The sequence below is a fragment of the Mobula hypostoma genome, chromosome 10 (genome assembly GCF_963921235.1).
Source record: "Mobula hypostoma chromosome 10, sMobHyp1.1, whole genome shotgun sequence".
NCBI classification, from domain to species: Eukaryota; Metazoa; Chordata; class Chondrichthyes; order Myliobatiformes; family Myliobatidae; genus Mobula; species Mobula hypostoma.
The window spans coordinates 118,746,188-118,763,343 of NC_086106.1; the positions used below are offsets into that span (position 1 = coordinate 118,746,188).

The 17,156-nt window shown below is 46.0% G+C and overlaps 1 protein-coding gene across 4 annotated transcripts in view; it reads left to right on the top strand.

Moving 5' to 3' along the window:
- Positions 1 to 339: 339 nt before the first annotated feature.
- mtmr1b (myotubularin related protein 1b) overlaps positions 340 to 17,156 on the top strand; it is a 70,713-nt gene continuing 53,896 nt past the window's right edge. Inside the window, exons 1-3 of one of the 4 annotated variants that reach the window (XM_063061113.1) lie at positions 340 to 561; positions 7,473 to 7,578; positions 9,308 to 9,331. In XM_063061113.1, the coding sequence (XP_062917183.1) occupies positions 467 to 561; positions 7,473 to 7,578; positions 9,308 to 9,331 (225 nt within the window). In that variant the 5' untranslated portion in view covers positions 340 to 466. The remainder of the gene's footprint in view (positions 562 to 7,472; positions 7,579 to 9,307; positions 9,332 to 17,156) is intronic. The other 3 variants (XM_063061115.1, XM_063061114.1, XM_063061116.1) reach the window with 3 other exon arrangements.

Sequence of the window (17,156 nt, forward strand, 5' to 3'; positions counted from 1 at the left end):
ATAAGTGTAAGATCTGCATTAGAGAGAAATGAGGCATATTAATGGAAAATCATCACTTAGAATTTCCTTTATAAACACAAAATAAGATGAGGCAATTTAATCTTCTAGAATTCACTTTTTTTTAATTGCTTTTTCACCTACCGGTAGTTTAGATACAAACAGAAGATAATTTACTGCACGGCTTTGACATTTCCGTCCGTGGGTGATTTTCAGTGCACAGAGATGCATCATTTCTGTGCGATTTCAGAGTAGTTTTGCTGCCCGGGATAACTTGCAGACAGATGTCAATCAGGCTGATTGACGGGTGTCAGGCTGGTCGTGACCGTCAGGCGCCGTCTCCGGCAGCGGCTGAACTCTGACCGTCTCCGCCACAGGAAGAGGAAGCGCCTGAGCCGAGCCGAACTGGGCCGAGCCGGTCCCGACCCGCTGAGGAAATCTGATCGGAGCTGTACAAATCCCGGCGCCGATGGAAAGGCTGGTCAGTTCCGAGAGCTTGGCCGCCAAGAAGCCGCCACGTTTGGCGCCTGGCTCCGGGCAGACGAGCGTGGATTCTCAGGACAGGTAAGGGACCGGGCCGCTAGCGGGACGACGGAGCCGCCCGGGCGGGTGCAGAGAGCGGCCAGCCCAGGCTTCGGTCGGATTTGAATCGGGAGCAGGGTGATTGGGTTGATCTCGTCCGGGTACAGGGCGTTCAGAGCCCGGCCAACTGCAGAGAGAGAATCCCGGCTTTGATTCCAGCGGGCCGGTGTACAGGAGTCTACGGACCCCGGACTCTAGTTGTAATTGGACCCGGGTGCAGGGTGTTCAGAGCCCGGTCTGTTGCAATAGGTTTGCGGACAGGGTTGTAGGAGACCGAGCTCCGGTTGCATTGTTCCCGGGTTGTCAAAGCCCAGTTACTGAAATTATGAGCATAACGCAGATCCTACGATATAGCAGTTAAGATTTTGGAATGCATCCATTGAGATATGGAGTTTTCAAAACATTGCTTTTGTAATTAACCAGAAACCCTAACTTGGCCGAGTATTGAGACATTCAGTAATACGGAAGAAATCTATTTTATTTTATTTTACAACTGTTTTACATTTTAATATAGTTTATGTTGTTTGTAAGTTGAGACTGACTAACGTTGTTCGCTTTCTGATAAATGATGGGAAAAAGACTTGTAAAGGGTAAAGACAGCACTGGTGTTACAGGGTGGTTGTGTTCCAGCTGGTCAGACTGGATAGTTTGGGTTTGTTTTCGGAGGAGCAGAGGAGGCTGATCTGGGGCCTGCTCCAGCTGTACAGAGCTCTGAGGGCAACCCTGCAAAAAGTGGTGGATACAGCCCAGTCGATCAGTGGCAAAGCTCTCCCCACCATTAAGCACACTTACAAGGAGCACTGCCGCAAAAAAGGGCCTCCACCACCCAGGTCACTTGGGTCTCTCTTCTTGTTGCCGTCGTCAGGAAGGAGGTTCAGGAGCCTTTAGGTCCCACACCACCAAGATCAGGAACAGTTATGATTATCAGACTCCTGAACCAGCTCTTCAATCTTTTCATCAATGAACTCATGTCATAGTCATAGTCATACTTTATTGATCCTGGGGGAAATTGGTTTTTGTTACAGTTGCACCCTAAATAATTAAATAGTAATAAAACCATAAATAGTTAAATAGTAATATGTAAATTATGCCAGGAAGTAAGTCCAGGACCAGCCTATTGGCTCAGGGTGTCTGACCCTCCAAGGGAGGAGTTGTAAAGTTTGATGGCCACAGGCAGGAATGACTTCCTATGACGCTCTGTGCTGCATCTCGGAGGAATGAGTCTCTGGCTGAATGTACTCCTGTGCCCAACCAGTACATTATGTAGTGGATGGGAGACATTGACCAAGATGGCATGCAACTTAGACAGCATCCTCTTTTCAGACACCACCATCAGAGAGTCCAGTTCCATCCCCACAACATCACTGGCCTTACCAATGAAACCTATGGACTCACTTTGAAGGGCTCATGTTCTCAGTACTATTTATTTATGTTTGTTTGTTTGTTTGTTTGTTTGTTTATATTTTATATCTGCACTGTTTGTCTTCTTTTCCACATTGGTTGTTTGTCAGTCTTCATGTAAAGTGTTTTATTGATTTGATTGTATTTCTGTATTCTGCTGTGAATGCTTGATGAGCCTCGGTTGTACAGTATATGGAGACATATACATACCTTGACAAAATATGTACTTTGAACTTTGATAGGTATCTAAAAGTAAAAGGCACAGGAAGGGAAGGGATAAGAGATTTAGAGAGGATCTGAGGAAGAATATTTTCAAGTTCAAGTTTAATTGTCCTTCAACCACACACATGAACACAGCCAAATGAAACAGCACTCTTCTGGGGTCAAGATGTAAAAAACGCAGTACCAATAGTCAGACCCAGCATAAGACACATATAGCACATGTGATTATGATAGAGGAAAACATACAGTCACAATAGGTTGATAATCTAGCCCACATCCTGAGTGTCTTGGCCTGCAGTTTGATGGTTCGTGGGATGTTGTCCAGGTGAAATGTCCTGGATGTTTACACCCAGAGGGTGGTTGGAATTTGGATTGCACCGTCTGAGAGAGATGTCACATTTTGGTGTCTGGAGGAACAAAGAGGTCAGTCAGAGTTCAGAGTAATTTATTATCAAAGTACATATATGTTACCATATACTATCTTGAAATTAATTTTCTTGCAGGCATTTACAAGAAAAAAATACTGTAGAATTTTATGGAAAAAAACTACACATAAACAAAGAAAGATTGATAAAATTGTGTAATTAAAAATAGTGAAGAGAACATGGATTGTAGAGTCCTTGAAAGTGAGAGTGCAGGCCGTAGAATCATTTCAGAGTACTGGTGAGTGAAGTTGTCCACGCCGGTTCAGGAGCCTGATAGTTGTTCAGTAATAACTGATCGTGAGTCGGGTGGCGTGTGACCTGAGGCTTCTGTACCTCCTACTTGACAGTGGTAGTGAGAAGAGAGCATATGACGTGGATGGTGGAGTTTATTGTCATATGGACAAGTACATCTATGCAAAGTTTCAATTTAAAACTTAATTGAGAATCAGGTTTATTATTAACATATATTGTCATGAAATTTATTGTTTTGTGGCAGCAGAACAGTGCAATACATAAAACTTATATAAATTACAATTAGAAATATAAATAAGAAGTGCAAACAGAGATCAAAAAGTGAGCTGGTATTCATGGTCTGTTCAGAAATCTGGTGGCGGAGGGGTAGTAGCCGTTCCTAAAGTGTTGAGTGTGTGCCCTCAGACCCCTGTACCTCCTCTCTGATGGTAGCAATGAGGAGAGGGCACATCCTGGATGGCGAGGGTCGTTAATGATGGATTCTGTCTTTTTGAGGCATCACCTATTGAAGATGTCCTCGATAGCGGGGAGGCTAGTGCCCATGATGGAGTTGGCTGAGTTTACAATGCTGCGGCTTTTTCTGATCCTGTGCTCCGATGCCTCCACACCAGGCAGTGATGCACTCAGTCAGAATGCCCTCCACTGTACACCTATAGAAATTTGTTAGTGATTTTGGTGACATACCAAATCTCCTCAAACTCCAAAAGGAATATAGCTGCTGGTGGGCCTTCTTCATAATTACATCGGCATGTTGGATTCAGGTTAGATCTTCACAGATGTTGACACCTAGGAACTTGAAGTTGCTCGTCCTTTCCACTTCTGACCCCTGTATGTGCACTGGCATGTGTTCTCCCAACTTTCCCTTCCTGAAGCCCACAAATCAGTTCCTTGGTCTTACTGACGTTAAGTACAAGGTTGTTGATGCGACACCACCCAACCAGCTGATCTGTCTCACACCCATATGCGGCCTCAGCACCATTTGTGAATTCTGCAACAACAGCTGTGTCACTGGTGAACTTATAGATGGTCTCTGAGTTGTGCCGAGCCCCACAGTCGTGTGCAGACAGAGTAGAGCAGTGGACTAAGCACAAATCCTTCAGGTGTGCTGCGTTGACTGACAGCGAGAACAGAGATGAGAAGGGATTTCTTTAGCCAGATGGTGGTAAATCTGTGCAATTCATTGTTTGAGCCGGCTGTGGAGGCCGTCATGGGTACATATAAAGTGAAAATTGATAGGCTTTTGCTTAGTAAGGGAAAAGGAGAGTGAGTGGGTTTGAAAGGGATAAAGGGGGATTTGGAGGCTGATGATGGTGTTGCCGTTCATTTCTTTCTTGATTTCGAAGCTATCTGGAGAAGAATTTCAGAGATGTACACTTCGATAACAAATAAACCTTTGACATTTGACAGTTCGTGGGAAATACCTATTTTCCCAGTTACTGAAAAAGAGCTTCCTTTCTCAGTTTGAACGAGCGAGCTACTGTAACCTGCAGAGTTCAAACATTTAATGGTATTGTCCCTGGATGTACTACAGGAAATATGAGATAGTTGCCTCAATTCTGCATTTTTCTTAGCCATAATTCCTGATACGATAAACAGACTTATTGAAATTTAGCTTCAGTTGATTCTTAGAACATAATACATAAGACATAGGAGCAGAATTAGGCCATTTGGCCCATTGAGTTTGCTCTGTCATTCCAGCATGGCTGATTTATTATCCCTCTGAACCCCAGCCTCCTGTCTTCTCCCCTTAACCTTTGATGCCATTATTAATCAAGAGCCTACCCACAACATGGCCTCCACAGCCATCTGTGGCAATGAATTCCACAGATTCACCACTGTCTAGCTAAAGTAATTCATCCTCATCCCTGTTCGAAAGGGACACCCTTCTGTTTTAAGACTGTGCCCTGTGGTCCTAGACTCCCGCACTCCCACTATAGGAAACATTCTTTCCATGTCCACTCTATCTAGACCTTTCAATATTCGATAGGTTTTCAGCCTTTGAAAGGACTGCCCTGAGGATGAGAGACTTTTCAACATTAAGGTGAAATTTGATGTGTTCAGAATCATATAGGGCTTTGATAATAGTAAATTTAGGGAAGCTGTGTAGTTGGCACAGTGGCACAGCTAGAAGATCTGATCCTTCATAGTTCCAGCGACCCAGATTCAATCCTGACTTCTGGCTTTTTCACCTTCTCCCTGACCGCGATCCAAATACGTGCAGGTGGTGTGGTGAATTGGACACTGTAAATCGCTCCAGTGTATAGAATCTTGGGGTTGTTGATAGGAGTGTGGGAGAACAAACAGGTCAGGGTAGGATGGTTGCTGTGGGGTTTCTCTCTTTACCACCTATCGAGAGATTTAAAGAAAAGAGATTAGCTTTATTTGACATGTGTACATTGGAATGTCAAAGATACAGTGAAATGTGTTGTTTGTGTCAAATCAGATCAGTGGGGATTGTGCTGGAGGCAGCCCACAAGCACTGTCACGCTTCCGGTGCTGATTTGGCATACCCACAACTTTCTAACCTTAACCTTGCGTCTTTGGACTGTGGGAGGAAACTGGAGCGCCCGGAGCAAACCCACCCGGCCACAGGGACAGCGTGAAAACTCCTTACAGGCAGCGGTGGGACTTGAACCCGACTGGTGATCGCTGGCACTTTAAAGCGATTGCGCGAGCCACGGTGCTGTCATGCTGCCCAGAATGACCAGAGGGCAGAGAATTGAGTCCTCAGTGAAACAGAGGTGCAGACCTTTTGCATTACGTGGTGAGTTGTTGTGACTGCAGGGTCGGTGGAAGTAGAATTCACTTCAGATCAGGTTTTTAAGATGGCGGGTGGTAACTGTGGTTTGCTTATGCAGTTTCAGTGGGTCAGGTTGGTGTCCTCTGTTTTTCTTTCATCTATGTGCCCAAGAGCCTTAAATCTCCTGAACGCATCTGCTTCCACAGCCACCCTGTTAGTGCACTCCATGCACTGCCCACTCTGTATAAAAAGCCTGCCTCTAACAAGAGTTCACTACCCTTACGGTTCGTAAGGAGTTTGTACGTTCTCCCCGTGACCTCTGGTTTCCTCTTCAAAGACAATCTGGTAAAACTATGCCCTCTTGTATTAGCCTGGGGAAAAGATGCTTTTTATCATTTTATCAAGTCAGCTCTGATCCTCCTTCTCTCCAAAGAGAGAAGTCCAAGCTCGCTCAGCCTTTCCTCCTAAGACATGCTCTCTAGGCCAGGCAGCATCCTGGTAAATCTCCTCTGCATCCCTCTCTAAAGCTTCCACATCCTTCCGAGAACGAGGTGGCCAGAACTGAACAGAAAGAAAAAAGACTGCTTCAGAATTGTTTATATTTTGAGCTGTTCATTGTACTAAATAAATAGCTGCCTTGTTTAAACTGACTTACAGAGTTTTGGTTTTGAGGTCCTGTTGAGTGATGAGTCAGTTGTCAGCACCTTAATGAAAGTGTGTAACTGCTCACCAGTAATAAGGATGGTTTCTGTGTACTGTAATGGGTTCCAGTTTAGAAAGCACTTTGAGTTCTTTGCTCTTGGGTTTATTGGCCTCTGCAAATAGCGGTTAAATTACAAGGATCAAGGATCAACTATATATATATATAGTTGAAGGGTCTCGGCCCGAAATGTCGACTGTACCTTTTCCTAGAGATGCTGCCTGGCCTGCTGCGTTCACCAGCAACTTCTATGTGTGTTGCTTGAAATTCTAGCATCTGCAGATTTCCTTGTGTTTGAGGTTGAAGTGTGGAAATGGAATAAAATGTTTATAAATGCAGAAATACTACCTTGTATTCCCACTACCTATTAAATGCTCACAATGATGTGCATCTCAAATAGCCTGTAACAAGTCCAGCTCCTGGCCTTCACATGTGACTTAGCCGGTAGAACCATTTCTACTGACAGGAGAAGGGCAAAGGTGGGTTACTGGCGCCTGAAAACCGATGGCTTCAGACAGAGGGGCTCGTTAGCTGTGATTGACAGTTAATCTGAGAGAAGGAAAACTGTTGATTTTAAACCGCCATGCCTTGTGGCTGTTCCCACTCACGGGGGTGGGGGGGGGGCGCTTTGGGAAGAAATCCTGAGGGAAAAATCCAGAGCTGGCGTTCATAAGGCGGTCCTACATTGAGTTCAGTGCTGACTGGCAACTCCTGCGATGCTGCTGGTACCAAATTGTATTGGTCTGTACCGTTCCTTTGGGTTCATCAACTGCGTGGAGAGGGGGAACTTGCAACATGGGCAATAGCTTGTTCTCCATATCGTACTGCCCTGGCTCGCGTATCTAGATAGTTAGAACATGGTGGACCCTGACCAACAGAGGCCTCAGGCCTCAATATTCACAATGTAAACAGTGTTATAGAAAGCGATTTAAAGTGTTTACAGTGCTGGGGTAATAGATGGGCGGGGGGGGAAGCAGAGCTAACTAGAAAGGTTGATCAGGTTAACTGCCTAGGGGAAGAAACTTTTAAGGTGGTGTGAAGATTTTGTTTTAGTAGCCCTGTAGTTACATCAGTATCAGTGTGGACAGTGAACACTGTGTGTTCCTTAGTGACGGTCGCTGATCCAGCCTGACGCTTCTCCATGTCTGTCCAGCCCTGCAGGGTCTCACGTTGAGTGGTGCAAACAGCTTATAGCTGCGACCATCTCAACCCAGCATTCAGCTGCTGCGGTGCCTGAAGCCATCTCCAAGGATTATCGGGTGAGTGGTATTATTTCAAACTCGTTTTTCCCAAAGCGGTCAGTCTCCTCTGCTTTCTTCCTTCTCGTCTGAGTTACATAGACCAGCTTAGCACTGGAACAGACCATTCATCCCACAAAGTCTGTGTTGACCAATTTAAACCGCACAGCTGCCTGCACCCCCCATTCACTGCCTGCCTGTTCATGTGTCTGTCTAAATTCCCTTTTAAACATTGCCATCATATCTGCATCTGTCACTTCCCTGAGAGGCCATACGATTATAAAACATAGGAGCAGAATTCAGGCCATTTGGCCTGTCAAGATCCCATCAACTTCAGCTTTAAATATACCTAGTGACCTGGCCTCCATGGCTGTTCGTGGCAAAGGATTCACCACCCCTGGCTAAGGAAATTCCTCATTCTTTTCTAAAGGGGTATCTTTGTATTCTGAGGCTGTGCCCTCTGGCCTAGACTCTCCCATTATTGGAACCATCCTCTCCATATCCACTCTATCTAGGCCTTTCAATATTCAGTGGGTTTGTGTGTTCCAGGCACATTCCACTCTCTATGTAAAGGAGAGAAAAACTTGCATCATAAATCTCCTTTAAACTTTCCCTCTGTCACACAGAACATCACAACACAATACAGGCCCTTCTTTTGTGCTGACCTTTTAATCCACTCTAAGGTCAATCCAACCCTTCCCATTTACATAGCCCTTCATTTTCTCTATCTGCCAACATGCTGAATGCCGGGGGACTGGAAGCGGTTAATTTGTGTGTGTTTAGCGCAGGTGAGGATACATGCCTCCACCGTTCTGCGAGGAGCGTGGGGAACGGTATTTGACTGCAGTGCAGCTTGTCAGCTGAGCCTGGGCTGTGGGTGAGCGCTTAGATCCACACGGAGCTCATGCAATGAACGAGGGATTACAGCAGTTCAGTCTTTCCGAAAATTTTCCTTTCTTGTGCTTGACGATCAAAGATTAGCTTTAGCTTTGGTATGTCACTTGTACATCGAAACATACAGTGAAATGCCTCGTTTGTGTCGACAACCGACGCAGTTCAAACACTGCGCAGGGGAGAGCCACTCCCTGCCTCTCAGCCACTTGTGTCATTAGCGTCGGGTAGTGTCGGAGCTGCATGCTACCTGCCTTGAATACCGTGCGAAGCCTGTTTGATCACAGCACACTGCAGGATTCCCCGCACAGATCTGAAGCAGGCACGGACACCCTGCCTGCTCTTGCGGAGGATACTCATTTAATGTGAGCGCTAGTGTAAAGTGTGGGCGGCCACGTTGCACAGCGGTTAGTGTAATGCTTTACAATGCCGGCCGTAAGATCCGGGTTCAGTTCCTGCTGCTGTCTGTAAGGAGTGTGTATGCCCGCCCACGTGGCCGTGTGGGTTTTCTCCCACATTCCAACGGATTAGTAAATTGTGGGAATGCTGTGTTGTCGCCTGAAACACGGTGACATTTGCAGGCTGTGCGCATCTCAGACTGCGTTGGTCCTTGATGCAAAACAGTGCATTTTGCTGTATGTTTTAATGCTTTGATATACTGTACGTGTGACAAATAAAACTAATCTTTATACGCGCAGCATGAATGCTGTAGAATTAGGGATATAACTGCAATAGGTCTTACTGCAGTAATTCCATTTCCAGTGCTGGCCAACTGGGATCGACAGAGTTCGGTGCTGAGGGTGGGGGCTTATCCTGCACCTTCTATTGATTTCTTCTATTGATGTATTTTAACTAACAGGTGTTCAGGAGACCTGATCTACGGGTAAGGATAAAACCAATCAGGAATGCAGCAGGCTTCCTTCTTTCCTGTTTGTTCCTCAAACTCTGACGCAGAGCTTGCAGTGTGTGTGTATGTGTGTGTTTGGTCTCTTGTTTCCTGTTTGCAGTCCGAGTACAGTTATTGTTTATGCTTTAATGGTCTTTGAACTGATCTGGAATTCTTTTTTTTGACTTGCACAAGGCTTATTAAAGACGTGCGGTTTCCCAAGTTGATGCGTGGGGTGGCTGAGGGGATTTGCTTTCATGTGAGGGTGTAATGAGCTCTTTGGGCCTGTGCAGGGTGCCAGAGAGTGTTTGGTGCCAAGGTTTTCAGAGTACCTGAATTGGTTAATGGTTGTTTAATGAGAGTTGTTAATCCTTTGGAGTCCCTTGTGTTTCTCTCGAGTGACTCGTTCTTTGTAATGTGGTCTCCTGATGCCTTCCGTTTAAACTTGTTAAATTTATTTTGATAGGCTTGGGATTCCATGTTGCTTGTATTATTTAAGCGGATGCCCGATTAGAGCTAATCGCGGTGTCACTCAGCCGAGCCACTGATGTTCTTTTGGAATGATTATGAATAAACTCTTGTTGCTGTCTGTACATTAGAGTCTGTCTTTTCTCCACACATGGATTGCGATATTGCCAGCGCAAGTCGCAACAGATGTCAATCCTGTAACAAATATTGTATCACCAGGACAGAGTTTAGCTGTTCCCTGATCTCCACTGAGGACACTTTGGGATCCTAACTCCCTGTGCCTATTTGCAATGGGGCATAGAACAGAACAGAACAGGAACAGGCCCTTTGGCCTGCAATGTTATCCAGAACTTATTAAGCTAAATGATGCCTAATTAAACAAATCCCTTCCTGCCTGCATATGGTCCATATCCCTCCATTCTTTTCATTCATGTGCCCATCTTAAATGCCCCTTTAAAGTCTGCCTCCATCACCATCCCTGGGACCGCATTTCAGTCACTGTATAAAAAAAATAACTTGCCCTGCACATCTCCTTTGAACTTTCCCCCTTCACCTTAAAAGCATGGCTTCCAGCCCGACCTTGGGAAATAGATGCAGCCTGTTTATCTATGCATTATACAAACTTCTATCAAGTCTCCCCTGAGCCTCTGTCGCTCCAGAGAAAAAAGTTTGTGCAACCTCTCCTGATAACAGATGCAATCGAATCCAGGCAGCATCTTGGTAAATCTCTGCAAACCTTCACCCACTATACAAACCCTTGACATTCTTCTTAAATTGGGATGACCATTATACTCCAAAGTTTTAAAAAGCTGTAACGTAACTTATTGACTCTTCAACTCAACTGTAGATTAATAAGTGCAAGCATAATAACTTGTGCAGCCAATTTTTATAGGGGGCTGTGGACTTGTGCCCCAGGATCTCTAATGCTGTAAAGTCAAAGTAAAATGTGGTATCAAAATAAATATATGCTACCATGTACAACCTTGAGGTTTGTTTTCTTGTCAGCATTTACAGGAAAACAAGGAAATACAATAGAATTGATAAAAAGCTGTACATAAACAAAGACTGACAAATCACCAATGTGCAGTGTAATGGGTCCTGCAATTTACTTTCCCTTTACGTTTGGTCTTTCAATGTGCAACACCTCCCGCTTGCCTGGTAGTTTGCTTGTTTTCTGATTATTCACCCCTTCCCCCCTCCCCCCACCAAGTAAAATACAGTGAATAGATCACTATGGATGCCCAATCCTTATACACCTCCATTCCCCAACAAGACGGCCTCAAAGCCCTCTGCTACTTTAACTGGACAATAGACCTCACCAGTTCCCCACCACCACTACCCTCCTCCGGTTGGCGGAACTGGTACTCACACTTAATACCTTCTCTTTTGGCTCTTCCCACTTTTTTCAGACCAAGGGTGTAGCTATGGGCACTCGCATGGGCCCCAGTTATGCCTGCCTCTTCGTTGGTTATGTGGAACAGTCTGTGCTCCAAACCTATTCTGGTACTGCTCCCCAACTTTTCCTTCGCTACATTGACGACTACGTTGGTGCTGCCATGCTGAGCTCGTCAATTTCATCGACTTTACTTCAAACTTCCACCCAGCCCTCAAATTCACTTGGTCTATCACGGACACTTCTCTCCCCTTTCTTAATCTCTCGGTCTCCATCTCTGGAGTCAGACTGTCCACTGACATCTTCTACAAGCCCACTGACTTTCATAACTACCTCGACTATACCTCTTCCCACCCTGCCACATGCAAAAATGCCATTCCCTATTCCCAGTTCCTCCGTCTGTGCTGCATCTGCTCCCAGGATAAGGCTTTCCGTTCCAGGACATCTCAAATGTCCTCTTTCTTTAAGGATCGTGGTTTCCCTTCTACCGTCATCAATGATGCCCTCACCTGCATCTCCTCCATTTCCCGCACTTCGGCCCTCACCTCATCCTCCCGCCACCACAACCGGGACAGAGATCCCCTTGTCCTCACCTACCACCCCACCAGCCTCCGGATCCAGCACATTATCCTCCACAACTTCCTCCACCTTCAACAGGACCCCACCACTAAGCACATCTTTCCCTCTCCACCCCTCTCTGCTTTCCGCAGGGATCGATCCCTCCGTGACCTCCTGGTCCACATGTCCCTCCCCATGGATCTCCCACCGGCACTTACCCCTGTAAGCGCAAGCGCCACACCTGTCCCTACACCTCCTCTCTTGTCACCATTCAGGGCCCCAAACAGTCCTTCCAAGTGAGGCAACACTTCACTTCTGAGTCTGTTGGGGTCATCTATTGCATCCGGTGCTCCTGGTGCGGCCTCCTCTACATCGGTGAAACCCGATGCAGATTGGGGGACCGCTTCGTCGAGCATCTCCGCTCCGACTGCCACAACAGACAGGATCTTCTGCTTGCCACCCACTTCAACTCTGCTTCACACTCCCATTTGGATATGTCCGTACATGGCCTCCTCTACTGCCATGATGAGGCTAAACTCAGCTTGGAGGAGCAACACCTCATATACCGTCTAGGTAGTCTCCAGCCTCTTGGTATGAACATTGAATTCTCCAACTTCCGGTAATTCCCTCCCCCTCCCTTCCTCTATCCCTATATCACTCTGCCCCCTCCCCTAGCTGCCTATCACCTCCCTCATGGTTCCGCCTCCTTCTATTACCCATTGTGTTTTCCCCTATTCCTTCTTCACCTTTCCTGCCTATCACCTCCCTGCCTCCCCTCCCCTACCCCTTTATCTTTCCCCTTACTGGTTTTTCACCTGGAACCTACCAACCTTCTCCTTCCCACCCTCCCCCCACCTTCTGTATAGGGCCTCTGCCCCTTCCCTCTACAGTCCTGACGAAGGGTTCCGGCCCGAAACGTTGACTGATCGTTTCCACGGATGCTGCCCGACCTGCTGAGTTCCTCCAGCGTGTTGTGAGTGTTGCTTTGACCCCAGCATCTGCAGAGTATTTTGTGTTTACAGTGAACAGACTGTTTTACCTTAAATTTATGCCCTCTGGTTCTTGATTCCCCAGCCCCGGGTAAAAGGCATTCACCATGTCTCATGATTTTATGCATCTCTGTAAAGTGCTCATTCTCCTACACTGCAATAAAAAAAAAGTCCCAAGCTGCTCAACCTCTTTCCATTACTCAGTCCCTCCTGCCAGAATCCCCATACATCTCCTCTGTGCTCTTTCCAGCTTAATAACACCTTTCCTTTAGCAGGGTGACCTACAACTGAATACAATATTCCAAATGCAGCCTCACCACCTCACATCTTGTACATCTGAATGTAACATAGCAGCTTTGATACCTAATGCCCTGACTGATGAAGGCCAGCGTGCCAACAACCTTCTTCGCTATCTGTGTTGCTATTTGTATTTGTACTCCTAGGTTTCTCTGTTCTACAACACTCCCCAAGGGCGTCCTATTTACTTCTATCTCCATTTATCTTACCAAAATGCAACACCTCGCACTATCCAAATTAAACTCCTCAGCCCACATACCTGGCTGATTACGTGATCAAGATTGCTCTGTAAATCCTGATAACCATCTTCACTGTCAGCTGCATCACCTATTTTAGTGTTGTCTAGTTCAAACCAGTCGGGCCAAATGGCCTATTTCTGTGCTGTCGTTCCGTGTAAATGTTCTGCAAATGTTGGCGATGTCGTGGAAACCGGAACGAAAGTGCCTGCACACTCCTGAGGGTGTTTCTTCCAGGCTCTGGTAGTTGTACAAATCACACCAGACATTCAGAGTAACAGCATGCCCTGAAGTCCAGGCTCCAGGATCATCTCATGGCAAACCTCTGAGGATGTACCCACTTCTGTAGGCTTTTTTTTTGAAAAGGAAATGATTTAAGGGAATATGGGTGTTGCTGCAACATCAGTATGTATCACTCAAATTCCCCTGGCTTGTGTCGAAAGACATTTGAGAATTATTGGCATCACTGAGTCTGGAGACACTCTAGGGCAGTCTGGGGCGGGGTGGCCAGTTGGTCATTCTGAAAGATGCTAATGGACTAGATAGGATTTTACACTGTTCATCAGAGTTCTGATCAATAATACTCCTTTGTAATTACAGTTGTACACTCGGTCACTTTATTAGGTACACCTGCACACTTGCTTTTTATTGCTAATAACTAATCAGCCAATCATATGGCTGTAACTCAATACATAAAAGCATGCAGACTTGGTCAGGAGGTCCAGTTGTTGTTCAGATGAAACATCAGAATGGGGAAGAAATGATAGAAATGACTGACTGTAGAATCTTTGTTGGTGCCAGACAGAGTGGTTTGAGTATCCCAGAAACAGCTGATCGGGGACGTTTACTCACAACAGCCTTGAGTTTACAGGGAATGGTGCTAAAAACAAATTTTAAAAATATCATCCAGTCAGCAGCAGTTCTGTGGGTGAAAACACCTTGTTAATGAGAGAGGTCAGAGGAGAATGGCCTGACCGATTCAAGCTAACAGGAGGACGACAGTAACTCAATAACCACGCGTTACAACAGTGGGATGTAGCAGAACAAGTGGTTGGGCTTAAGGAGCGGAAGGTACCTAATAAAGTGGCCACTGTGTATATCTAATCAGTCGGGTTTAGCTTCCCTATCTGTCTTGCAGAGATTTAAACTGTGTCTTAGGGTCACTCACACAGGTTTTACGATCGCTAAGCTAGTCGCTTGGTTGCTCTGCTATGTAATAAAGAATTATCCCCATAGGAAATTATTTTTGTTTTGGTGAGCAGCAAATAGATAAAATAGTTGAGGATTCCCAACCATCTTCTTATAGCAAATTTGTGACTCAGGAGAGTCCATTCAGCCCATCGCCTCATTGCTGGCCAGACTGTTAGTACAGTTGATAATTCTGGAGCAGTGTTCCATCTATTTTAACATAGAACATTATAGTGCAGTAGAGCCTTTGGCCTAGAATGTTTTAGCCCACTCTAAGATCAATCTAACCATGCCCTCCTACATAGCCCTCCATTTTTCTATCATCCATTTGCCTATCTAAGTTTATTAAATGTCCCTAATGTATCTGCCTCTACCACCACCCACTGTGTAAAATTCCTGCCTCGGGCATTCCCCCTATACTTGTGCCAGTCACCTGAAAATGATGCTGCCTTGTATTATGCTCTGGGAAGCAGTCAATTTTTTTGTGGGTGCCAATTAGTTCATGAGCACCATTGAAACTCTGGAAACATATTATCCACCGATATCTTTTATAAACCCACTGATTCTCACAGCTACCTGGAGTGCAATTCTTCCCACCCTGTCAGTTCCCTTCTCTCAATTCCTCTGTCTCCACTACATCTGCTCTCAGGATGAGGCTTTTCATTCCAGAACTGATGAAATATCCTTCTTCTTCATTTCTCCACCATCAAGGCTGCCTTTACCCACATCTCTTCCATTTCGCGCACATCTGTCCTCACCCCATCCACCTGCCCCCCCCCCACCAGGGGTAGGGTTTCTCTTGTCATTGCCTACTGTCCCACCAGCCTCCGTGTCCAGCACATAATTCTCCGTAACTTCCACCATCTCCAACAGGATCCCATCACCAAGCACATCTTTCTCTCTCCCCACTTGCTGCTTTCTGCAGGGATCGCTCCCTGTGCGACTCCCTTGTCCATTCGTCCCTCCCCACTGACCTCCCTCCTGGTATTTATTCTTGCAAGCAAAACAAGTGCCACGCCTGCCCCTACACCTCCTCCCTCACTACCATTCAGGGCCCCAAGTGGTCTTTCCAGGTGAGGCAACACTTCATTTGCGAGTCTGTTGGGGTCATGAACTGTGTCCGGTGCCCCCGATGTGGCCTCCTGTATATCAGTGAGACCCAACGTAGATTGGGAGACTGCTCTGCCAGAAGAAACGGGATCTCCTGGTGGCCACCCATTTTAATTCCACTTCCCAATCCCAGTCCAAGACCTATACTGCTGTGATGAGGCCACACTCAGGTTGGAGGAGCAACACCTTGTATTCTGTATGGGTAGCCTCCAACCTGATGGAATGAGCATTAATTTCTTGAACTTGGGTAATTGACCCCCTCTCTTTTGCCATTCGCCATTCTCATGTCACCCTCTCCCTTTATCTCCATTCCTGCCCACCACCTCCCTCTGATGATCCACCCCCTTCCCTTTCTTCCATGGCCTTCTGTCCTCTCCTATCAGATTCCCCCTTCTCCAGCCCCTTCCTCAGCTCTTTACTTCACTCCCCCCCCCTCCTGGTTTCACCTACCACCTTGTACTTCTTCCTCCCCTCAGTAATGTACTCTTTGGGGTGACAGTCACAGATTGAGAGACGCCTCACCCCAGGCTGATCCTGTGAGATTTCCGAGCCAAGCATTGTATCTTGCATGAAGTTGATGTTTTGTCTGCATTCTCCAAGGGGTCAGCAAGCCTTGGAATCTGGAGTCACGCTACGTGTTTTTGAGCTGGCCCGTAGCGAAGCCCACGGCTGGGAACCTTTGAAGCTGCAGTCCCGCTCAGACTGTACATGGTGAAGGGTCAAGCAGCAGGGCAGGTCTGAAACTTTGAGGCAGTATTAGAATCTGAGCAAGACCCAGCACAGTACACAGACGTATGCCACCCTGAATCCAATGCTTTTGTAGCTCTATTCCTTTTCATGCTCCTGTCAGAAGACATCAAAGTGCATCCCAACCAAAGCAAACCCTTCACATTTGAAGTCAGTCACAGTCCAAAGTTCGAAGTAAATTTATTATCAAGGTACGAGGGGTGATTGATAAATTCGTGGCCTATGGTAGAAGGCGTCAACTTTAGAAAACATAGCACATTTATTTTTCCTACATTTAAACACTTAGTCCAGCGGTCATGGAGCATATGGATCCTTTCTTTGTAGACCAGTAGTGGTCCTCAGCAGGCGTGATTGATAAGTTGGTGGCCTAAGGTAGAAGGAGTTGAGTTATTAACTTCAAACTTCATTTTCACTCAAAGAGTTGAACTGCATGTGCATGTAACGAGAGCTGTATAACTCATCTCCTTCTACCTTAGGCCACCAACTTATCAATCACCACTGTTGTCCACCTGGAGGTCCAAGACGCTGTCATTACTTGCACCTTGTGGACCACTTCTACAAAGAAGGGATCCGTATACTCCACGACCGCTAGACTAAGTGTGTACATGTAGGTGGGGACTATGTTGAAAAATAAATGTGCTAGGTTTCTAAAATTGACTCCGTCTACCTTAGGCCACAAACTTATCAATCAATCCTTGTACATGTATGTCACCATATGCATTACTACCTTGAGATTCATTTTCTTTCAGGCATTCCCTGTAGAACAATAGAGTCAATTAAAAACTACACATCAAAAGACAGACAAACTGCAAATAACAAAAATAAACAAATAAATA